The sequence below is a fragment of the Myxine glutinosa genome, chromosome 10 (genome assembly GCF_964187855.1).
Source record: "Myxine glutinosa chromosome 10, kmMyxGlut1.1, whole genome shotgun sequence".
Lineage (NCBI taxonomy): Eukaryota > Metazoa > Chordata > Myxini > Myxiniformes > Myxinidae > Myxine > Myxine glutinosa.
The window spans coordinates 73263422-73289498 of NC_136270.1; the positions used below are offsets into that span (position 1 = coordinate 73263422).

At 43.7% G+C, this 26077-nt stretch overlaps 1 protein-coding gene across 4 annotated transcripts in view; it reads left to right on the forward strand.

Moving 5' to 3' along the window:
- The window catches only part of LOC137434099 (supervillin), a 203458-nt gene that overhangs the window by 150480 nt on the left and 26901 nt on the right, over positions 1–26077 (forward strand). For 2 of the 4 annotated variants that reach the window (XM_078785767.1, XM_078785768.1), the window contains 9 exons: positions 6668–6709; positions 9335–9482; positions 12729–12818; positions 14003–14083; positions 14279–14450; positions 14594–14769; positions 15213–15368; positions 20368–20504; positions 24289–24436. In XM_078785767.1, the coding sequence (XP_078641893.1) occupies positions 6668–6709; positions 9335–9482; positions 12729–12818; positions 14003–14083; positions 14279–14450; positions 14594–14769; positions 15213–15368; positions 20368–20504; positions 24289–24436 (1150 nt within the window). The remainder of the gene's footprint in view (positions 1–6667; positions 6710–9334; positions 9483–12728; positions 12819–14002; positions 14084–14278; positions 14451–14593; positions 14770–15212; positions 15369–20367; positions 20505–24288; positions 24437–26077) is intronic. The other 2 variants (XM_078785769.1, XM_068126771.2) reach the window with 1 other exon arrangement.

Sequence of the window (26077 nt, forward strand, 5' to 3'; positions counted from 1 at the left end):
GAGGACCCTATGACATCATCATTCGCATATATTATTGGTCCCCTACCGGTGTACACTGGAGGGGACTATATGTTTGCACTCCGTCCCTCCGTCTGTCAGTCAGTCTGTCCGCCTGTCCGTCAGTCACGCAAAGAACAGTTTTCCGGACTTTTTTTTCTAAACTCGTAATGCTAATGATTTAAAACTTGGTACATGGTTTCCTCATGATAAGTTACAGATCACGTTCGAACTTCACGAAGTTTCGATCATTTTTGACAAAGTTATGGCACTTTGAACTTTGGTAATTTCCCCAACAGTTTTCCGGACGACCGACTGCCGGTCGGGGCCATGTATTGCAGCACAAAACTCAGAATGCTTGTTCTGCATGGGGAATACTTTAAATTGAGACATGTCTCAAGTTTTTCTGTGCAGCGCTTTTGGAGATATAGAGGTGCAAAGTTTTTCTGTTTTTCCAAGATGTTGCCCGTACCACGTGACCTGTGACGTCATAATTACCATTGAAATATTCTTCAGGCTGAGACGCTCCTATGGTGAAAATTTCCTGTCAATCGGTCCAACGATTGCAGAGAGATGATTTTTAAAGGAAATAAATCCGAAAAATGGCAGTGGCACAATCCGTTACATGGCCTGAGAAGAAAAAGTGTTGCGTTTCATATTCTTCCAGCAATAACGACTTCTAACTTCCAGACCATACAACCAATCATGTTGAAATTTTAAAACTTATTCCTCTTGAGGAGAGCTACATTATATTAAAGTCCAAGCAATCCGAATCTGTCACACATGGATCCCCATTTGTACATTTTCTGGGAAAATGGAGCCAAATCCATCGTTAACAGGAAAAAGAAATGTAGATTGTTACTTTTTGAGGCCCATTCAGCATCAGTGGGCCAAACTACATTGAGTAAACTGCTTATTTTGTTAAATTTCATTGTTTTGTGATTACGTAACGTATTTGATCAATAGCGAGCTTCCAAAGTTTGTAGTGCAGAAGTTTCAAGCTCGCACTTTAATACTGCCGAGGAGTACTTGAACTGTCTGAAATTTCATGGAGATCATTATAATATAGTTCTAGAGAAGAAGATTGGTTTGTCTGGGCCAAAATCCAAGGTGGCTACCAATACAGGACAGAATTTTAAAAAAAAAATTCCACTAGGATCGAGGGATGTGGGTAGGAGAGAATACAATGGGTGGACAAGCTGGGTACAGAAGCAAACTCTCAGGAAAGAAAGGAATGACTGCACTGTGGTCACAACCGGCAACAAAATCCAGTAACAGGCCGATTGGGAAACGTGAATTTAAAGCACTCTTAAAGATTAACGGCACGATTGGGAAAACATTTAATGCATTACTAAGAAAATTAACTCGACACCTCTTATCCAATCCATGTCACCCTCCCCACGATTAAATCAAAACGAGCTGATTTGTCACATGATCAAGATTGCTTAACCCCAATATGAAGCCGTCCCAGAATTATGTAACGCTATTTTTTTTTAGTAATTTGTGTAACCTAACTCTTGATTACGTAACGCAACTCTTGATTACAGTGCACTCTGATGGGATTGATTAAACCTTCCTATTATTATTGTTGCGATCGTATTCAGTGACCCTATGCCATTATTGTGCCAAGTCTCACTGCCGCTTTATTGAATCTCGCGAGAGTAGGAAAAGAGTACAACAACAATTACAACAGGAAGTTGGCCCCAGGATCATGACATATGATCCGGTGTCAACACATCTTTCCCTTTTAGCAAATATTGCTGGGATATCAAAGGTAAACAAGAATTATGATGAAACAATATGGCAATGCTTCTTTCGATAGTGTTGAGCATTCAATTCAAATCAAAACAATATAATTCACTTCAATTGGCAAATATAATTCTAAGCTAATTTACCAGGTTATTAAAATGGCAGTCATCTTTGTGTTAATTAACACTGCACTTATTAGTAGGATGATAACTTTGTATCTCTTCAATTAGTCTGGCAGGCTTATTGGAGATCCGAGTACTGTCTCAGAGCTGGTACAGGCATTTGCTCCTGCACCTGATGTTGTGCTGGCATCGGTTGGGTGGCTGGTCCTGTTTGCTCTCCTTGTGGTGGTCGCTGTTCCAGCTCCTCAGCAGTCTACAACTTCTCCTCAATCAAAGGCCACCTATCCTGCACTGGGAAACACTCCTTGTCAAGAGATGTCGCCTGTTTCTTCGAAAGATTCGTCCATCATCAAGCTCCACCTCATATGATCTGGGACCCACCATCCGCACTATTCGGCCTCGGTCATCTCAACGGCCGTTGTTCCTCACACGTATGGTTTCCTTTTCTTTTAGTTCTGAAAGGTCCTCACATGTACGACGTATGTCACCATCCCAAGTGCTCTTCGCAATGCATCTCTGTCCGAGGGTGTGGGCATCTTGGTGATTGCCTCCACCTTAGCTGGATCCGGTTGCACTCCCTGCACTGTTATTCGATCTCCAAGATACATCATCTCAGTCTGCCTGAAATAACACTTATCCAGGTTGAGGCGAAGTCCCACATCCACTAAGCGATCCAGTACTGCCTCCAACCGTGCATCATGTTCCTCAGCTGTGCGCCCCCACACAATCAAATCATCTATGAATACTCGACAACCTGGCAAATATTCCAGTAGCTGGCAAAGTTTCTTGTGAAACGCTTCTGGAGCAGACGAGATACCCATAGGCATGTGAAGATAACGATATCGCCCACATGGAGTATTGAAGGTTGTCAATTTTGATGAGTGCTCATCTAATTTGATTTGATGGAACGATGCTGCTGCATCCATCTTCGTGAAGAACTGAGCTCCCGCAAGCTCACTCAATATTTCCTCTTTGGTGGGCAGCTGGAAGTGCTCTCTTTGAATCTCTTCATTCAAGGCTTTGGGGTCAATGCGCAACCTTATTTTCCCATTCGCCTTTTCTATTATGACAAGTGAGTTTACCCACTCTGTAGGCTCACTGACCTTCTTGATAAATCCTTCTTGCTCTTGTCTGTCGAGCTCTGCTCGGAGCTTCTCCCGGCAGGCAAAAGGCACACGCCTTGGTGCTTGGATGACTGGTTTTGTGTCCTCACGCAGTTGAATCGAGTGCACACCCGGAAGGTATCCTCTTCCAGTAAACAGTAATGGGTGCGTCTGTTGCACCTGCTCCCTGAGTGTAGTTGCTCTTGACTGTGAGCATAAGGACTTTGTGGGTACCGTGTATGTACACCCTTTTCACAAGACCCAATCTGAGACAATCTTGGTGCCCCAGTAGTGCAGGCTGGCCATCAGGAACAACTTCCACGTTGATAGTGAATGACTGCCCCTTGCGCTCAAGCTGCACGCAGCATATACCTAGATTAGGTATGGGTTTGCCATTGTATGCTTTCAGAGTCACTGGGCTCCGCCTCAGACGTGGCTTGGGCTGCAGACGCTGATAGTCCCTATTACTTATAATAGTGGTGTCAGCTCCAGTATCAAGCTTGAAGCGTACCTGGAATCTGTTTATCACTACCATCACGATCCAGTCACTTTGTCCTTCTGAGTGAGACACAGCTGTCTGAGCTGGTGCTGATGTTACTGTCCCAATGAACAGATCTGTGTCATTGTCATACGACTCCTGTTCAACCACATGGACAGTTCCTTTTTCCTTCACCCTCCTCTTAGAGCGACACTGTGTCTGAAAGTGATTTGGCTTGTTACAGATTCGACAAAGCTTGCCATAAGCTGGGCAGTTACGTGCTGGGTGTTGCATACCACATTTTCCACAGTTACCCCCTTGCTTATGGCTATGACTGCTATCAGCTTTTATGCCCCTGACTCATGGTTCTGTCTGCTTCCTGATTCCTTCTCTTTTCGCTTTGTGCCAATACACAGCATGTACCTGTGCAGAGTGCTGACTGGAGGACATAGCTTGAAGCTGAGTTTTGCTCGCCTCCTTGACCCAGTTGTCAACAGTCTCCCCGTCGCGCTGACCACGTTGCCAGAACTTGTATCTTTCAAATACCTCGTTCTGTCCGGGCTCACAGTATGTATGAAACTTCTGGAGAACCACTTCCCAATCATCGGGATCCTCCTCTTCCGAAAATATGAAGTTCTTTTGAATATCCTGCGCTTCTGCGCCAGCACAGTGCAGCACAATGGCGACTTGCGTTTTCCTTGACTTTTGGACAAGCTCGACCCCAGCAGCATGATACGTCCGAAAAAGCTGCTCCCAGTGCCTCCAATTCTCCACCACATTCCCCGTTGTAAAGGAGAAAGTTTCCGGTGGTTTAAACGTATTCACTTTGCCGAGTTCATACAGTACGTGGCTTCTGAACTTCTGACACCATGTTGCGATCGTATTCAGTGACCCTACACCATGATCGTGCCAAGTCTCACTGCCACTTTATTGAGTCTGGCGAGAGTAGGAAAAGAGTACAACAACAATTACAACAACAGGAATCTGGTCCCAGGATCATGACATATGATCCGGTATCAACACAATTATTCGATATATTGTTATATTTTTGGGGTCTTTCATCGTCATCGTGAATAACAATTGACCCAAACAGACGCAACAAGCCCGAGCAGTGTATAATCAGCAGAGGCCTGCCTTGGTGCTTATGGGGAGAGGACACGAGGGGGCACAATTTTGCCAGATATTCTTTGCTGCTTTGTTTGACTTTTGTTTGATGTGAACCACCTTGCTTGCTTACTTTGAATGCTCTGAAATATTTTCCCTTTCTCTCTGGAAGGGCATTTAGCCTTTGAGTAGTGGAGTGTGGTTTCAACCACAATACTACACACTCGCCATTACTCACTGTATCCTCATGTAACAGGCTGTGGCCTAGTAATACAGCAGACTGGAAGGTATTCTTCAGCCAAAGTACTCGCTCTTTTGAAATCCTCCACCATACCATGGGTACCATGGGGTCTGCCAGCTGTATGGATTGTTTCCTGATTTCATCTGAGTGTTTACTGCAACCGACGTAATATGGAAACCATAGAGGCATCTAAATTGTGCGGCAAAATGCTCTTGTACAACTATCCTTTGACTATGTTGATACAAACAAATGGGCCAATCCACAATCACAGCGGCCGGCCCATTGTATAATTGATGGGAATTTGTAATCATTTTCACTTTCAAACTATCCCTTAATACCATATCCTCATTCGACAATGAGCCAATCTTGCACTTCAGTGCAAGGTTAACTAATGCTTTTCTTTAGCGTTAATTATGGGGCCTCTTCACCTGCACCGCGTGACACTGTGGCCTTGTCTTGTTTTGACCTGTAAAACTTGATAAACGGGCCCCACCAGGAGGGATTATGAAAGCTTTTCCACAATTGAAGGAATTGTTCCATCCAAGTACAACTCGGTACGGTGTTCTTCCTTTTGAATGTAGTTTGGAACCAGAGGCATTCCAGCACTGGCTGAGTTTCCTGATGCCATTATACTGAAAGTGGTTTTTTGGCTGAAATGTTTTGGAAGGGGAAGCCAGACTCCCCCATCGTACAGTACGATTAAAGTACGTGCACGAATGCAATGTCAACCGAAATCGAGGAATACAAACACAGAAACTTTGGCAATGACATTTTGTTCTACACAATTGATGTTTGGCCTCAAATTCAGCATCCACTCAAATGTTTGACAGGTGCCAACTGGCATCAGACCAAGCGTGGTAGGCCCTGCACTATTTTCTTATATGAGCAAAATGTATTTGTTGCTAGTTTAGGATAGATTAGTAACACACTTTCCTTTTACTTTTTTAAAAACTGGTCATATATTTTGTAAACATACGAGATACCAATCCCTGTATTATTTATTTTTTAATTTGCTGCTGGTTTGACTGAATGAAATGTTTGTATTGTGTGAGCTGTAAGGAGTCAGGCTACATCACGGTACAGGAACGTCATGTCTGACCGCAGCCTCTTCATGAAAGACTTGGGCCAAGTGCAATGCATGCTCGCTCTACAAGCCACCGATCTCCAAATTAATGGGAAATGGCATAAAGAAAGAGAGAAAACTGGTACTTTCTGGAATGAGGTGGAAACGTTATGAACCCTTATTGAGAATTTGATGATCGTGGAATGATGCTCCAGATTCCCCACAAGGCAAAGTGGTGATGAAATGTGATGTGATTGTGATTGGTTTAATCGAATCACTTTCAAGACACCCTGGTCTGTAACAGAATGTACAGTATACCAAACTTAAACAAGAAATATGGTCTTGTATCTAAAATATCTTGTCTACTTATTAATCAATTTAATTATTAGCCTGTCTTCCCACAAGGCAGTGTGTGTGTGTGTGTGTGTGTGTGTGTGTGTGTGTGTGTGTGTGTGTGTGTGTGTGTGTGTGTGTGTGTGTGTGTGTGTGTGTGTGTGTGTGTGTGTGTCCGTCCGTCCGTCCGTCCGTCCGTCCATATGTATTTGAGTAAGTCATAGTAAGTACCGTACATATATTCTTGATTAGCAGTGTGCGACAGCCGCGTTTTGTAATTGCTTCCATGTTTCCTTATGCTGGCCGCTTGCATTTCGAGATGCTTTCTAGTTTACCATTTGAGCTTTTGTCATCAAATTTTCCACATTGCTTTCATCTTGAACTCTCTGCTGTCTCCTCTGTATTTATTGTTCCTGTATTGCTACTTGTTTTTACCACCCACCTGGCCTTCTATCTTGCCGGTTTTTCCCGGTGCAGCCTCCCAAGATAGCTGACAATGCAGAACCTGTGCAGCTGCTGGTAAGTGCTGCTTGCTTGGACCTGATCGGATACGTGTAGTTCATTTTGAAGGACGCACCTCCACTGATCAAATACATTCCGTCATGACTTCAGACATTGCTAGTCGTTTTATTTTATTTTTGGGGGTGGAGTGGAGTGGAGTGGAGTGGAGTGAAGATGGGGGTGTGGATTATAGCATCAACATTGGGAGTCTTTGACTGATGAGGCAGCAATTGCATGTATAACCAGAACGGCACTGGGCAGAGCGCATACTGCCGCCAGGTGAACAGTTTACGTTTTGCATCCCACTGATAGGTCACATCTGGATCCAGACCTGAACCAAAATCTAATCGGCTTATTGTTACTAACCCAACTCATCCACCAAGTTTTGTCATAATCCGTCTACAACTTTGTGAAATATTGTCCTATAGATTGTTTTTGACCCCATCTCTGTTGAAGAATCGCTTGTAAAATAAAAAAATGATCATAACTAGATTCGGATGTTCACCAAAGTCGAATCGATTTGTCTTTGTCACACACCCAACCTGTCCACCAAGTTTCATCCGAATCCATCCATAACTTTTTGAGACATCCTGCTCACAGATCGTGATGAAACCATAACCTCTGTCCACCTTGGGTGGCAGAGGTAAATATCGTGTTTTGAATCCAACATGGAATGGTTTTTCCTTTTTTTCATGTCTGTCAAGAATCTACAAGATGTCAGTTTCTTGAAGCTAACTTTGCAAATCAAAAGTACATTCGTCTCCATGTTATTTCTATTGTCGAGGCCTTTTCCTTTTTCCCTTTTCTTTTTCCTGGTTCTTCAGGAGCCAATCTTTTCCTCTGTCTTCACCCCTGGTGCCTCTTCCATTGACACAGACTATAAATGCTCTTCTGTTTCCGAACAGGTGAGCAGCAGATCCTCGATTCACAAAACCTGAGCTATATCTATATTGACACAAGGCCAAGGCTAATGTTTTCAATATGGAAAACAGTGGGTCGTTCTTTGAGACCCAATTTAGTTTCTGATTATTCTTTCCTGCTACTATTTTTCTTTACTTCATTGAACAATATACTAACATGATTAAAACACATTTACAAGCGCATGATGAACCACAGCAAAACTGTCACGCATTACAAGTTTCAGTTGATTTGCTGAACTAGCTTCATGTCTGAGGCCTATTGTATTTCAGTCAAGTGAGCGATGCAAGGTGATTAACACGTGGGGAGGGAGGGGGGAATGTTGTGAATGTCACTGCCTGATTACAAATAAATCTAACCTTTAACCTTTGTGATTACCCTTTTAACCAATGAGCTCATCTGTGTGACTAAATGACCACCATCATTAATGATACCTGTTTGAGGGCATGTGAGGATGATTGCACAAGTCATTCTGTGTCATTGCAATTTACCTTTGACAAGAAGATTACTTTGTGCAAGCAACACCAACATTTAATGAGTGACTTGTTGGCACGTTTGGCAGTATCAGCTGTTCACTTGTTCGCTGACAAGCTTGAGCAGTGAGCATGTTACAACTTGTGACTCGTCTCGTTTTTCTGTGCGAATTGCACTTGATAACTGTGCATTGATGTTAATTGCAAGGCATGATATATGCTGTTTTCTATATGTACAATGAGCTTTATTTCAACATTTTACTTTCAGAAATGCTTATTTGTAAGGGTTAATGACTCAAACTTTGCAAACACAAACAAACAGCTAGCAGAGGAGTAGATTCGAGTAGATTAGAGGAGAGGGAGTATAGACAGAAAAATAGAAACTTGAAGAGGGATGCGTGTGGCTGTTTTATTTACTAATTTTTAAATTCTATACTTATCTGTCATGGTTCGAAGAGATCGTGGATCGGGAGAGAAGATCAGATCAGGGTCCGCACACTCCTTGAAACTCCTTGCAATTCCTGGAAAATAGAGAAAATTGCCAAATATACATTAATCTGCCAGGCTCCCCTGTCGGAATTGTTAATTCCACCGGTGTCTTTAAGAGACCATTACCAATTTTCACCCCCCCCCCCCTCCTCCTCCCCCAGGGATTTACCATTAAAGCCAGTGCAGAAATGGTTTTTTTGACCTGGTCAGTCCAGACCACAGAGCTAATCCCAGCACCTCCTCCCTATTATTCCTGAGTTAATCTCCTGTAATATTATTCTGTTCTATCTGTCTATAATTATGTGTAAATGGCCTCTGGTATTTAACCATTAAGACCAAAAATATTTAAAGACTCCTGCTGGCACTTTAAGAGGTTTGGACTTTACACATGTGATTGTAAATCAGCAACACTACTGCAATGTGTCGGAAGGAGGGCGAGAGATAAACATGTATGGAGATACAATTCTCATATAATGCTGCAGAACCCGTAGCACATGTGCCCGGGGCCTTGAACTGGACCTGGACCAGGACCAGCACACACATACAAAGTAAAATTACATCTATCGGTGCAGATAACAAATGACAGGTGCATGGGACAATACAGAATGGCATTCTTAGCTGTGGACTCGAGTCACTTGAAGCGGAACTTGCTTGTCCACACCTGCAGAAGACCAGAACATTGGCTTTGTTATCACAATGCTGAGTACTGCTTTGTCTCATTAATTGTTGCCCTAACTTCCCCAACCGCTGCTGTGGTTTGCAGCGAAATGGGCCACAAGTGGATCTCAAACTTTCCATCTCTGAACGCAAGGCACAAATTGAGGAGAGTGAAGCTGGCTGGAGAGCTCGTGGACAAGGTGCTGCCAACGATTCGGTCCAATTCACTGTGGAAGGTCGAATGTTCAGAAAAGGTCAGGATTTTGAGTACTTTAGAAAACAATTTATCACTCCTGTCTAATGTGATGCTGTTGCATGTGATACTCACTGGAATATTGTGTTCAGCTTTGGTCATCACTTTTAAGAAAGGACATAGCTGTCATGGAAAAGGTCCAGTACAGAGCAATTACCGGTAGATTCATCATGGACTAGCTAAATCTAGTTATGAGGAACAGACTGCTGAAAGAGACTGCACTTTATCTTCTATATATATATATTGTTACGGACCGCGGATAAGATGTTGGTTTGCTGAGCGGATGGCACCGCGGCCGAACAGTTACCCCGACTAACCCGATTCCTGAACGTTGGCCGGATCGCGCCACAGATATTCAATGGGGAAAAGACTAAAGCGAAGGATGTGAAGAAGAAGAAAGACAAAGGGTAAGGAATACGAATATAATTTATTTACTATTTACAACCAAAAGTAACCAAGGAAGAAGGAAAGATAAGAAAATAATTTACAGAAGAATTCAGAGATACAGTGCAACGCTAGCTTATACAAACTTAATTAATAACCAGGGACAAGACACACAGAACAAACTCACGTACACAAAAGGATGGAAAGGCAGGAGGTGGATGGCTGGAGGGAGAGGAAGGTCCAACGGGTCCTGCAGCACGATCGGCGCGTTTCGCAGCCGCCGTTCCTTCGCGGCCCTGCTCAAAACTGCCGTCCAGGCCCCAAGCTGCTGTTGTTGCTGCTGTGGCTGCTACTGCGGCTGCGGCTGTGTGGACGTCGCGTGCTCTTTTTAGGGCCCGTCTCTCTCGTCTTGTCAAAGCTCATCTGGTCCAACCACTTCTGTAAAAGCTCATCTGGTCCAACCACTCAGCTCAACAACTCAACAACTCCACAACTCCACAACAACCTTGCTTCTTGCGCGCGCGCTTTTATAGCGCCTTCGGCGATCAAGCCGCCGGCCTTCAGGACACGCCCATCGGTCAGCTCGCCTCGGCCCTGATTGGTCGGCACGGCCCTCTGGCTCCGCCCTTGATGACGATGGGCGGGCACGCCCTTCTTCCCCGTGCTGAGCACATGCTTAATGGCGGCTTTGGGGCGAAATCAGCAACCCACCGCTGTAACAAACCTGGCAAACTGCCCAGTGCGGTTGGCAATGGAGACTTGGAGGGGATGTAGCTGGAAATGGAGATTTTGGGAATGGGAATGAAAGGGGATCTATCTTGTTTCACTTGGTGCAATGGAGTGTCATCTTAATGGAAGACAAGGCCTTACCCTAATACACATAATAAAGATATAACTATCAACAAGGGGGAAATCTATGATTGGCTAACGTGTATGCTTTATGGAATTAACTACGGGAACGCCCTTTGACCTTTATACAACACTGGAGTGAGGAGGGTCCAGAATAAAGCAATAATAATAAAAAACACAATAAAAAAACACAATCCTCATATCCATAACAATATATATATAAAAGAAAGTTTTTGTTTGTTTGTTTGTTTGTTTGTCTGCATGCGCTAATCTCCTGAACGGTGAAAGTTAGGAGGAAACCTCTGAAACAAAAAATGTCTGGACGGATCCCAGGAAGGTTTATATGCTGGGTGGCGAGGCCGCCTCGGCTGGGCTGGGCCCATTTCGCAATTAAAAGCTGAGCTGAATTATAGTAGTCAATCTTCTACGGCCGCGAGTAAAAGCTGAATTATAGTAGTAAGACCTATGTACAGAAGATTAAATTCATTCAAAAAGAACCCGGGCAACGCCGGTTGCATTCAGCTAGTCTATTATAAAGGAGGTGATTGCATGCAGATCTGATGGAGATGTTTAAGATAATGAGTTTTACAGCAGAATAGTCAGCAATAGGACCAAGGGCAATAGCTTGAGAGTGAAGAAGAGGAGAGTTGGGACAACATTAAGGCAAGGGCCTTTCACTCAGAAGGTAGTTAATGCATGGAATAGTCTCCTTGGAGGGGTGGGTAGTGGTGGCCAAAACTTGAAGTTGGATAAGCACCTGGAAGCATTGAGGAGAGAGGGGTACTTGGATATTGGTGGAAATGCGTAAGCATTATGGGCCGGATGGCCTCCTCCTTCGTCGGGCTTCCTTGTATAACTCCTTGTGTGCAGAATGTCTTTGTTACGTTGTGCTGAACTTTTTGACTGTGTACTGCTGATAGGAATTGTGACTATTTGATGCCATATGCAAAAGGTTTTCTCCAATTATTTTAACCCTTAACCTCTTTATTTGTACTGCTTCCTTCTGTCAGAAGCACCAAAAAAGATGTGTGAAGAGTCCACGAGTGTATGCGTGCGTCTTTATTCGATCTGTCTATATTCTCCTTACATGATTTTTCTTTTCCATGTGTTTACTTTCGATCCTGTCAAGGCATAGATAGAGCTCATAACAAGCTCAATAAACAAGATAGACGATCAAGCAAGTTTGTGCTGAATGTAATGTTTGAATTATATATGACAGGCTTGATGAGATTTGATGCACCGGACTCCATGGTTCAACTCGATGGTAAATTGTATATGTGATTGGTTCCCTTTGTTGGGGTTTTCTCATGAGGCCCATGGGACAGGAACAAGTTCCAGAAACTCCTAATGATATGAATTCCAGGAAATGTGATTTACGAATAACACTTGTGAAAAATCCTTTGTTCAATAGATGCACAGATATCCTGTGCTTTGTTAGTCATAACTTGTTCGATGTGGACTTTTTTTTAGCATCAAACATAAATCATTTTATAAATCTTAAGTGCGTGCTTGTGGGCAATTTCTTTATAATCCACAGCATCACTAATGTCAAAAATACCCTGTACAGTTCAGATTTTAAAAAAACATGGTTGTTGGAAATTGGACTGTTGAAAGGTGGTATTTACAATTACATCATGCTCTTCACCAAAGATCCACAACTAGCTAAAAGCAAGGGCCAAGGCTTCCTTTGTAACAGCTCGGTGAACCAATCGCCATCGGTGAACTGGAAGTGAAAATGCATACTGAACTTCACATACTGCCTGGGTTTTGTGAACTTTTAAATATTGAACAAATTTGTTACTTAGTGCAGACTTTAAATGAAGGATGCTGTAATCAAGTCTCGTACTCATTTCTGGTCAATCGGAAAGCACGGTATTTGCAGTGAAATGATTCAATGATATTCATTGGACAATAAAATATATTGGGCAGAAGCAATATGCTATAACTTTGAGCAATTATTTTGCACTTTAAGTATGACAATTTTATTCTGTTTCCTTACATTCCTTTGCATCAGGCTTGGTGGCGGCCATGCCCAGCCCGACACCAACCCAGCCTCAGCTCCGCAACCGCAGCTTTGAACCGGCCATCTGCAAACCTGAGAACGGTGGGGCCCAGAGTTTACAGGCATATACTCTCATCATTTTCACAGCTTCTTCCTCTTCCTTATTCATCTAGATTAGCTTTTCTCTGAAAAGTGTCAATCTGCAACCCTCGATCCCTACCCCCACTGGCCTAACACATTTAGCTGACATCGTTTTGCAGTGTTTCTCATTCCTTGACAATTTTAACCACATTGGTATTTTTTTCCTTCAGTTGTACATGTGTTTAGGAAAAGGAATCGGATAAATCATTTGATGAAATGACTGTGTGGATTTAGGAATAAATGCAGTAGAGCACTTACATGAGCTCTATCCAACATCATCAGCACTATATTAAGGATCATTACATTGTGTTGTGTTGAAAATGTTTGAAAATCATCAGTTATGTTATGTTGTGCTCTTTGTTATGATTGTTATTTGCTTTTGTTACTATATATGTTCTGTCTGCCAGTCAATTGTCTACAGGTCGCAATTCTACACCGATCTACACGAAACTCAACCACCCGGTAGAGCTAGTCAAAAACTAGAACCTTTATTGATTTGAGGTGAAAAAGGTCAGAAGGTCAAAGTCACAAAATTGTCAATTTTCAACCAATTGGCTTGAAATTTGAACATAATTTGCATATTAATTTTGTGTCACAGAATTGGTTCACCAATCAAAAGCTAGAAGGCTATTGCTTTTGAGGTCCAAAGGGCAAGGTCACGGCGTTTGATTTTGCAAGTACGGACCACTTGTTTGTTTTGTTTGTTTAATTGGGATATTCATTTTAATAATGCACCACTACAAATTTCCTCGTAATCATTAAGAGTTAAACCACAAAGTCTGGACTGGTAGATCATATGAGGATTGGGGAAGTGCAGCGGTAAGGGGGAGTTATCAACTTTTTCCCAAAGGTCATTAGTGAGCAATGTTGATTTTATTTATTTATTTATTTATTCCTGTCATCAATTTGATAGCGACATGTTCTATTGAGATTCGCTCGGTTTACAGAACTTAGGAATCAAAATTATTTGTGTTCTCGCATATTTTTGTAGTTCATACATGATGTCTCGGCCATAACTGTACCATGTGGTGAATTTATTTACACCTAATGTTTTTATTTTATTCATACACTATGGTTCGCTGATTTTGTTTTAGTTTTAACCCTTATTATAAAAACTTGCTGCTTTGCTTGCATTACTCCACCAGAGATTGAGGTGAAAAGCTCGACAGAATCGGACAAGAAGCTTGACAAACTGGAGTCTTTTCTGGATAAGATTAACAACAAAAGTGAGGAAGGGCATACTTCAACACCTTAAATAACTCTGCTTCCCTGATATATCCTGTCATATATTTTTTCATTTCAGCACGCATGAGACATGTTTGCTGTGATGTCTGATAACAAACAAACATATTTTCTCGAGATTACAAGTTGAAGCTCTATTAAATGAATTTGTGTCCTTGTCTGACTCTACTTTGTTGCAGCGAGTCCACGTGAGGTACTTGTGCGAGTAACAGATGAAGTGGTGAAGGAGGTACCACAGATCGACGACGACACGTTTGTGCAATTTTATGGTTCTAATGATGCAACCATAACCTCCTGCAGCCAGGAGATCTTGCAAGAAGACTTCAATTCCCTAATCAGCAGCACACTAAGGTGGGGCTTGCTAAATTACGAGCGATTTATGATCGATTGTGAGGCCATCAACTACTGTCACTATTTATTTTGCTTGGTAGTCACCTTGACCATTTTTGTTGTTACTTTTACCAATAATCAAATAAGACTTCTGAATCCCCCAGCCCACTATCATCCGCCTCGGCTGCCCATCGCCGCTCGGTGCGGCCTTCGCGCAAGGCCGGGGCTTCACGTAACCCTCTGAGGGCACTGGCACAGCGAGGAGACCTACGAGCCGAATATGTTGAGACTCGACTCAACGTAGCGACGCTTGAGCGCAACCGCATCCATGCAGAAAGGAGTGAGTTACCTTGAATAATCTGGTGCAGAGAAGAGGGAAACTTCCAGCCAAACATTTACGGTTCCAATTCAGTCCCTAAGAGATAAACCGGCTAATCACACATCTCGTTCTAAATTCAGTTAAGCGCACGGTATTAAATGGATCTTACAATGTCTACACCTTTGGTGCTTGTGGCAGTTTTCACCAAAAAAGTTTGAGGCTGATACTGATGTTTGTTGAGTTGGAGTTGAATGGGATTTTTTTCTTTTTGGGGTTTGGGGAACTTATGCCCCCTTTTCTCACATTGTGTATTTTGATGGTTCGCTCGGTTTACTTCTCTGTGGCTCAATTGTTGAAATAATGTTTTGTTTTAAAAATACACAAATTTGTAAATGTCCGAAGTGAAATTCAGCTGAAACAGTGTTTTAAAATATTGCTTTCAATGCTTTATTTCCTGTTGATAGTGGCAAAGCACTCACGACTTGCGGATTGTGCACTGGCTGGCCTTGCCAGTCGAGAAGACTTCAGTCGTGTGAGTTTGAGGAAGACGTCAGGCTCCCAGCCAAGCTCGAACAACAGTGCTTTGCCATACAAGTCTCTGATGCTACTGAAAGTTAAAGGTACAAACACGTTTGAGTTTTTGCTGCAATTGATTAGCCTTGTGTCTGCATAATGAAGATGTTGATTTAACTTCTAGGTTGGTAGGATACCCCAGCTTAGAGATATGCACACCACCCTCTGAAGTGGCTGGCATGGAATCTCGGCCCAGCTATAAACTCATCTTGGTATTTCGTAGGTAGGATGAGGCATCAATCTGTGCACCGTACCTCGGATGGGCGTTCAGCTGGGTGATCCCTCTGTCGGTATTAGTTGGTAGACGTTAAGATCCCACGGTGTGTCCTTCACAAAGAGCAGGTGATTAATCTCCGGCACCCTGAACAAGATCCAAACTCATGCTCTCGGGCAAGTATCCTGCATCAAAATGGTGATTCCTTCAGGATTGCATTGCAACCCTAGCCAAGAAACTGAGTCTCTGGCCTAATGTGTCTAATGATACGAAGAGGATAAATAAACAAGCAAATATACAATCCAACAGATCATAAAGGATTTGTACATGAGAAAGACTTATTAAACTGGAACAGCAATCAGTAAAGTGCATAGTCTCGCCTCACGCGTTCATTCTGAACAATAATACTGTCGCGTCTATCCTGTAGTGAAGACCTCAGGGTGACAGATGACCAATTGATGGCGGTATGTTTTGCACGTGTGGGTGGTGGGGGGAGGGGGGGAGGTAGAGGGTAGCGAGGTCCTTACCTGCACGGGCGGACTGCACATGGGGGGGTTATCCGATACCCACAACAAATAAACGTACAAGACAGGCAAATCGACAATACAACAATTAAAATGCAACAAATAATGGTTTGATGAAAATAAATGCCAGAATAACAAAAGGTAAGGTACTGAATTCCTAAATGAGGGGCCCTCCATACGGACTCGTATACAACACAAGGGGATGATAAAATAAAGATAAACGGTGGTGTGGTGCATTGGCCGATACTCCGTCTGGCGTCCTTGACCAGTCGTGGAACCACCGCACAAGATGGTGCGCAGTTGTGCCCGTAGTAGCCACCGACCCACGGAGTGACGGCCAAACTCCCTCCTCCTCTGATGGTGCGATCCACCGGGCTCCACCACTAGCAAGGGTAGCGAGGTCCTTACCTGCATGGGCGGGGACAGCATGCTTTACTTTACAAGCGCGCACCACTCCACGCGCAGCCGTCACAAAGCCAGCACCAAAGAGAGGGAAAATATGCGGCCACTTTCACCAACACCAGAACAGAGAGAGACAGGGAAGTGCAACCGCTTGTGATCAAGCCCAGGAAAGAGAGAGAGTGCGACTGCTAGCGATGAAACCCAGCACAAGAGAGAATGCAAAATGCGACCTTCGTGCGAGGAACAGAGAGAGCAGGAAGTGCGACTGCTCATGCCAAGAGCCCGGGCCAAGATAAAGAGAAAATGGCGGTGCTTTTCCTTTTTACTCAGACTGTCTCGAACGTTCTCTCTGATGTCACCCGTGCTCCAATCACCAAGCGCCACTCGCTCACCTCATCATTCTTTAACTAATCGATCTTCGGGGCGTGGCCTCACGGCCACACTTGGCGCCCATCGAGATGATTCGGCTAGGTGGTGTAGTCATGTCTGGGTATCATCAGCGATGATGTTATTTGCAATTACGTGCCGATCACATGGCTGGCCAAGTGTACTTTATAAGAACGAAGGGAGAAGTCACAAGGGTAATTGCACACTAGGAATTTGTCCATATGTCCTAACTAATTAGCACAGCTCCACCCCTCGCATGGAGACACATAACACTTACACGGACATCCGGCCCTAACTTAAATACATTGACGTGGATTCACGGCATACGGAGCACGCTATTCTATACAATTCTACCTCGACTACGGTATTTCATTGCCTACCCCCACACACATAACCATACCATCATTAAATGAACACTCTACTGTTATGGTGTCCTGCTATTATGGCCCATACAGTGCATTCAGAAAGTATTCAGACCCCTTCACTGTTTTCACATTATGTTATGTTGCAGCCTTATGCTGAAATCGTTTACATTCATTTTTTCTCTCATCAATCTACACTCAATACCCCATAATAACAAAGAGAAAACAGGATTTTAGAAAGTTTTGCAAATTTATTAAAAAGAAAAAACTGAAATCTCACATTGACATAAGTATTCATACCCTTTGCGATGACACTTTAAATTTAGCTCAGGTGCCTCCCATTTCTCTTGATCATCTTTGAGATGTTTCTACACCTTGATTCGAGTCCACCTGTGGTAAATTCAATTGATTGGACATGATTTGGAAAGGCACACACCTGTCTATATAAGGTCTCACAGCTGACGATGCATATCAGAGCAAAAACCAAGCCATGAGGTCGAAGGAACTGCCTGCAGAGCTCAGAGACAGGATTGTGTCACGGCACAGATCTGGGGAAGCCTACAAAAAAATTTCTGCTGCATTGAGGGTTCCCAAGAGCACAGTGGCCTCCATAATTCTTAAATGGAAGAAGTTTGGAACAACCAGGACTCTTCCGAGAGCTGGCCGCCCAGCCAAACTGAGCAATCGGGGGAGAAGGGCCTTGGTAGTGGAGGTGACCAAGAACCCGATGGTCACTCTGGCTGAGCTCCAGCGATCCTGTGTGGAGATGGGAGAAACTTCCAGAAGGACAACCATCACTGTAACACTCCACCGATCTGGGCTTTATGGCAGAGTGGCCAGACGGAAGCCTCTCCTCAGTGAAAGACACATGAAAGCCCACAGAATCTTGTTTCTCACAGTCTGAGAGTCCTTTAGGTGCTTTTTTGCAAACTCCAACCTGGCTTTCATGTGTCTTTCAATTCGACCAATGGCTGGAATACAACTTCACCAATGACATCATCGTTATCACCCGATATACCCTATGTGGAGTTGATGACATATACCAAGTTTCTTTTTTTTTTAGTTGAGCAATTTGAGAAAATGATGTCCAACTCTTTTTTCTTTAATCCAATATGGCTGCCATACCATGTGACCTATGACATTAGAGTTGGCAACAAAATATTCACCACGGGAAGTCGCTCCTATGTTTAATGTTTTGCATGAATCAGACAAGTGGTTGCAGGGAACCATTTTTAAAGCAAAAATATAGACACAGACATACACAGGCACCCACTTGTGGAGATAGTAGGCAAAACAACTGACGTGCACGCACACACCAAGGTGGATACTTTGAGATCTGGGAGGGCTTTGTTCCACCTTCTGAAACCTGCATTTGGAGATAACAACCAAAGACAGACACATGCACACACACATACACACACAGACACACAGACGCACGCACACACACACACACACACAGACACACACACACACACACAGAGACACACACACACACACACAGAGACACACACACACACACACACACACATAAAGACACACAAACACATGCACACACAGACACATACACACACACATACAGGCACACATATATACAGACACACACACACACATATACAGACACACACAGACGCACACACACAGACGCACACACACAGACGCACACACACAGACGCACACACACAGACGCACACACACAGACGCACACACACAGACGCACACACACAGATGCACACACACAGATGCACACACACAGACGCACGCGCGCACAGACAGACGCACGCGCGCACAGACAGACAGACGCACGCGTGCACAGACAGATGCACGCGCGCACAGACAGACGCACGCGCGCACAGACAGACGCACGCGCGCACAGACCCACGCGCGCACAGACCCACGCGCGCACAGACCCACGCGCGCACAGACCCACGCGCGCACAGACGCACACACACACACACACACACACACACACACACACACACACACATAAAGACACACAAACACATGCACACACAGACATACATACACACACATACAGGCACACACATATACAGACACACACACACACACACACACACACACACACAGACACACACACAGACGCACACACACAGATGCACACACACAGACGCACACACACAGACACGCGCACGCATACACAGACACGCACACACACGCAGACGCACACGCACGCAAACACACAGACGCACACGCACACACATACAGACAGGTGCACACGCATACAGACAGGTGCACACGCATACAGACAGGTGCACACGCATACAGACAGGTGCACACGCATACAGACAGGTGCACATGCATACAGACAGGTGCACATGCATACAGACAGGTGCACATGCATACAGACAGGTGCACATGCATACAGACAGGTGCACACGCATACAGACAGGTGCACACGCATACAGACAGGCGCACACGCATACAGACAGGCGCACACGCATACAGACAGGCGCACACGCATACAGACAGGCGCACACGCATACAGACAGGCGCACACGCATACAGACAGGCGCACACGCATACAGACAGGCGCACACGCATACAGACAGGCGCACACGCATACAGACAGGCGCACACGCATACAGACAGGCGCACACGCATACAGACAGGCGCACACGCATACAGACAGGCGCACACGCATACAGACAGGCGCACACGCATACAGACAGGCGCACACGCATACAGACAGGCGCACACGCATACAGACAGGCGCACACGCATACAGACAGGCGCACACGCATACAGACAGGCGCACACGCATACAGACACACATACAGACACACATACAGACACACATACAGACACACATACAGACACACATACAGACACACATACAGACACACATACAGACACACATGCAGACACACATGCAGACACACATGCAGACACACATGCAGACACACATGCAGACACACATGCAGACACATACATACACAGACATACACAGAGACATAAATATACAGAAAGACAGACAGACTGTTGCATTGCAATAGCCTCACATCGCCTTCTGGGCGAGACTAAATGTAGAAGTAAAGAAAATTCTCCACAGAAAAAGAATCCAACCTTCCTTAACCAGACTGTATGTTTGGGAAGATAGTGTTATGATATGAGGAGCTCATGAGTTGTGTGACGGTTGCAGGCCGTCGGCATGTGCAGACGCGGTTGGTGGAACCGAAAGCGACCTCCCTCAATAGTGGTGATTGTTTCCTGCTCATTTGTCCTCAACATTGTTACCTGTGGATCGGGGAGTTTTCCAATGTCATCGAGAAGGCAAAGGTATCGCTCACATTGCCAGTTACCATTCTTATCTATGATTGATCCAAGAAGAGGCATGTTTTGATACAAAGCACTATGATTTTAACCATTAATAACTTCTTTTTTTTTTAAATATTGTTACTTTACCTGCACAAGGATTTGTCAATCTTTGCATTGTTGCTTTTTATTAATTTCGAGGGATCTTTATATACTCTTGCAAATAAATATCTACTGCACCTGTCGTAAGCTGCCGCATGTAAAGATTGAGTAAATCTCTCATTTGTATAAAATATGAATAACGAGTTGGCCTAAAAAGTCCGTTAAAGCTGGAATGGGATATTCACCATTAAAGCATTGCCGAGATTTATACCATGGTTTGTGCACTCAAAATTTATAAAGAACTCACAGTTCAGTCGTGGACGGGTACAAACAGCACACGTGCTGGGTTTCCACCACTCTTGTTTTGATGCGGGTTTATGGATTTTTGTTAATGTTTGTCTCGATTGGTGGATATTTTCACTTCAATAAGAAAGCATTTTAAATCTGAAGCAATTTCGCTCCTCTCTCCCTCCCCCCTCCCAACCACAAAGAATTACCTCTATGAAGGTAGATGGAGGTTATATTTTCACCCCTTTCTGTCTGGCTCCTTTGTTACCCTCCTTTGTTATTCTGTCTTGTTTTTTGTTTTCTGTCAACCATCGCCGACAGGTCACAATTCTAAACCGATTGTTATGAAACTTTACCAACTTGTCGAGGGAGTCGCAACTCAGAAACCTATTGATTTTGAGGTCGAAGGTCATCTTGAGGTCAAATTTCAAGAATCATTTTTCATCCGATTGACTTGAAAATTGAACAGGATTTACATTGTCACTGAATTGGGAAACCAATTATTTTTGAGGTCAAACAGACAAAGGTCAACTCAAGGTCAAACTTTTAAAATCAGTTTTATCCGATTGACCTGAGCTTTGATTAAGATTATAAATTTTGATCCACAACGTCTTTCTTTGTTTGTCTGTCAGATATCTCAAAAAGTATGGTTGGATTCAAACGAAACTTGATGGACAGGTTGGGTGTGTGACAAGGACGAAATGATTAGATTTTGGTGAAGATTTGGATCCAGATCTGAGAATGTTCAGTGATTCTTCACCATTGAAAGATGGGGCCAAAACGATTATTTATATATACTAGTGAGATACCCGTTCTACGCACGTGTGGGAGGCCAGAAGCAAACAGGCAATGCAGATACGGCATATGCTAAAGCATGAAACCAATAAATTCCACATTCCTGTAGTAGTGTCGTACCCTCAGTCGCACGTCAAACATGGACAGCAAGTTTGTGAAGGATTTCCATGAAAAACGTACCCGTTCGCAAACAAACGGGTACGTTCACATACAGAAACATCGATTGTTGGTCCGTGGCGAATCTGCATATGGCGATCCACAAAGTTCACGTTCCGAAAGTAGAAACCATCACGGCATGTCGTCATTTACTTGAACTCGATATCTCTTTTTTCATTCCAAACAACATAACTCCAATCACAAATTAATCACAAAATAAACTTTTAACAACATTGTTAATGTTTCCTTCATTGCAAAAACTACCAAGTCAACAGCTAAAAGGATTTTGAGCCGATAGGTGTTACTGCCTTGGCAAGATCGATGGAGACAGCGATCTGTTAGTGTATACACCGCCCAAATAGCTATGTGGAATTCTCTCATGTAGAGATTATACTCACGTCATTTGAACTTTGGCCGAGGTCATTATTTACTTTTAATGATGTTTATATACGAATCAAAAGAAGATAATTGGTTTTGGGTCGTCCTTTCCGCATATATCGTGGGATTGTGAGTTGGAGAGACAACCGTGATGGTGGGGAGGGGGTTGGCATTCTCTCAAGCAGGGATTCAACCCATGTCCTTATAAAAGGTCTTTGTCCGATCGGTGCAGCTGATCGGTGCAGCAGTGCAGCGATCGGTGCAGCCGTTTGTGAGGCACCCGGGAAAATAACGTTATGCGCGAGTCCAAACCTGAAAATGCTGGAGGCCAAAGCTGAAATTGGAAAAACAATATGCCCTATTTTGCTCCAGGAGATCCCAGGATTACCCACCCAAAATATCGTTGCGATCGGTTCAGCCGTTTTTGCGGTACCTTCGAACGGACGGACATTTGGGGTGAATTATAGTAAGATGGTATTTCAAAACGTTGTGGATGGATTATGACAAAACTCGGTGGATAGGTTGAGTAGGTGACAATAACAAGCCGATTAGATATTGGTTCACGTCCGGATGCAGATCTGTCCCATCAGTGGGATACAAAATGTTAACTAATCAGCCTGGCAGAGGTATGCGCTCTATGGAGTGCCATTCTAGATCCTCCTGGTTTTCTTTTATCCAACTTTTTGCCCCTCTGACCCCCCTTCCTCACTGCCCTGCACTTTCATGAGCCTTTTCACCTGTACAGGAGAAAAAGAAAATTAGGAATAATTGTAATTATCTTGCTTTATGATTCTGCCTCGTGTCGAGTCAAGAGGATAGATTGTCTTTTTGCAGGTGCTTTCACATACCGTAGTAAAATGTACCATTTTACCTTTTACATGCTTAATCCAATATCAGAAATGAAAACGCAACTCAAAATGTGTTGTTTTTTAAAATTTATCAAATCAATTACTTTGTCATAGTTGAGATGAGAGTTAAAATATGGAACAAATTAGTTTTGTTTCGTAAAGGGATTATTAATAGATTGTTAATTGGCCAGTCACTTAATACGCTTATTTAATTTCCGTACAAAAGCATGCGGTTGTGGCAGGGATTTTTGGACCTCACTGTTTAAACGATAGTAGTAGTGTGTGCGCAGCCTTGCTTATATGAGTGAGTACTAAGTACAAAGGGCTTTCAAAAGGTTTGATGAGAAGGTTACTTTTATTATTGGCGTGTTTGTTCTTTTTATGCCTCTGCTGCGGAAGATCAGAGCAGTGCCGTATATAAAGTCTGTCAAACTAGACTATGACATCATAATAGGCACCATTTTGTTGCCCAACCAGCCACCAGCACTATGCAATCATAACTATAAAGACACGAATTACGAACTGTTTTTTGACCAGCTGAGACAACGATGAGAGTGAAATCTGGGGGTGGGGGGTGGTCAGATAGGTTCAAGGGTGGGCAGTAAGAGTGATAAGCTTGGTAGCATGGGTGTTGGGGTAAAAAAAAAAAAAGGGCCAGGGACTGAGCAACAGGCCCATAAATGGTCAATCATTTCAATCCCAGGCACTACTCGACCAAATCTCACAATCGATACTTAATTTTGATTGGAATGGTGTGCACATCCAATTTACACTTCATTAGCAGCATTCGATTGGACCTCAAGGTCTTGAAGGGTCCTCACAGGGTCCACAAGTGTCTAGAAAATTCCCTGTCTGCTCTGGAGTATCATAAGGGCGGCAAAATCTTGGAGATTGAGGTTTTCCATACATGGATACATGATGAATGATGCCAGATGTATTAGCAGGATACAAAATATATTTTGGGATTTACGAAGATCAAAGTTCCCTCATTTAATGATCGAACGCATAACAGTGGGTTGATATGTAACATGGGTAGAGGCATATCCATTGCTGCCTTCGTCTGGTTCTACCATCTAGTTTGAGATTGAATTTGTGAATCTTCTATTTTAAGATATGACAATACAAACAATGCCTTGCATATTTTGAGCTTTTATGCCACAGAATTGTCAATCATGTAAAAAGTGCACACGTATTTTGACTCGTATTTAAACACTGGCATTGCTTTGCTCTACCACCTCCAGGCCTCTGACCTAGCAGCCCTCATCCAAACAAAGAGGGACTTGGGTTGTCGAGCACCAAATATAACCATCATTGAGGAAGGCATTAACTGCACCAGCAACCGAGCTCGCAACTTCTGGGATCTGCTTCAGGGACGTGCCCCATACACAGGTTCCCAATTCCTATTCATGTTATTTGTGTAAAACGTATCCGGTTGTCTGTTTCAATTGAATAGACATAGCGTGCTACATCAGGATGTTCACCCTAGCTGATTCGTTACAAGTAGTCAAACGCCAATGGGTAAACCTATGGTAAGGCCGAGAAAAATATATTTCCGGTCTCTGGTCAGCGCGCGCATCGATTTTGACCCTGCACGTCAACAATTTTTTTTTTTTTTTTTTCTAATTTCCGACGGTACCTACAACAGCACGCGCCTGTTGTTGCCGGGCCGGCGCGCTATCTCGGGCAATACGGGTCTGTGAGGGTCGCCATTGGTGTCGACGTTCATGCACGGTTCTCCCCTGCAAAACTCCGTTTAGTTTGTCCAGATCCAACAAGCCGTTCCAAAGATAAGAGTGGTTTTGTGTGCTGTGCCGTCATGAATCCAATCGGCTGGATATTGTCATTTATTGAAACGAAGACGTTCTTTGTCGGGTTTGTGTGAAGCACACATGTGCTTTGCATGTGCATGAAGCACACATTGGCCACGCCAACCCCCGCTTTGCGGGGAAAAATGGCCTCTAAAGGTGGTTATATAACCAGAAGGCCTAGAGAGCTGCGGTTGGTCTCGTTAGTTAGGCCTGGATCCTATCTCGTTTGTCATGAAGTTGTAAGTGTCTGTAATAATCTGGTGGACTGGGAGAAGAGATCGTGGGAGACCATCAGCCTGTTAGACCACTTGCCCAAGCGCAGTGTTGACGCGATCGACGTATTGGAATGTTTGACGGTACGGCGAGGCGATCTCGAGAACAAAATAGCAGTCTACAATATGCTTGAAGAACTTAATGATTTTCAGAATAAATACATTTTAAAATAACTTAAGCTCGTGTTCATTATTTACAAAAAGGCCTACCAGTCCCATTGGCTGTCTTTAATTTCTCTCTGGACAGTGCCACGGCAGATGAGGAGGACCACAAGGCATGAGGACACAAAAAACAACACCTTTATATGTGCAATCCATGCTTTTCAAAAAAAAAAACAAGAAAAAAAAAAACCGGATGGTCTGACCATCCGTTTTGGTCTGACTTTGGTCTGACCAGAGACCAGCAATATATTTTTTTCGGCCTAATACTCAGCCATATCCTGGAATTGGTTGCACGTTGGGAAGCATAGTACCATATCTGGGGGTGTGTAATTTGCCAGGAAGGTAAAGTGTGATTTGGATGCTGGACAGTCTCTAAATTTAGCATCTCAGTCGGCATCTGTGGTTTAACAGCCCATCACACCACAGAGTTATCTGCGGAGCCGGCGGCTTCAGGATCGTCTTCGGAAAAGTAAATTTGAGAACTCTCTCGTAATCCACTCCAAGGCAAATCTGTAGCATTTGGTAAAATTATACATGCATATACAGGATATATTAATTTATATATAATAACTTTATGCAGCACTACCCTGGTGTTGGGCTAGCGGCTAGGGTGCCGGCTTAGGATCCAAGGATCCTGGGTTCGAATCCCGGTCGATTGCTGAATTAACGCCAGGGGGGTTGACTCAGCCTGTCATCCTTCCGAGGTCGGCTAATTGAGTACCAGTTCACTGGTATATTCCCTGTTTGTCGTTAAAGGCGGCAAAAAGGGTTGGCGTCAGGAAGGGCAT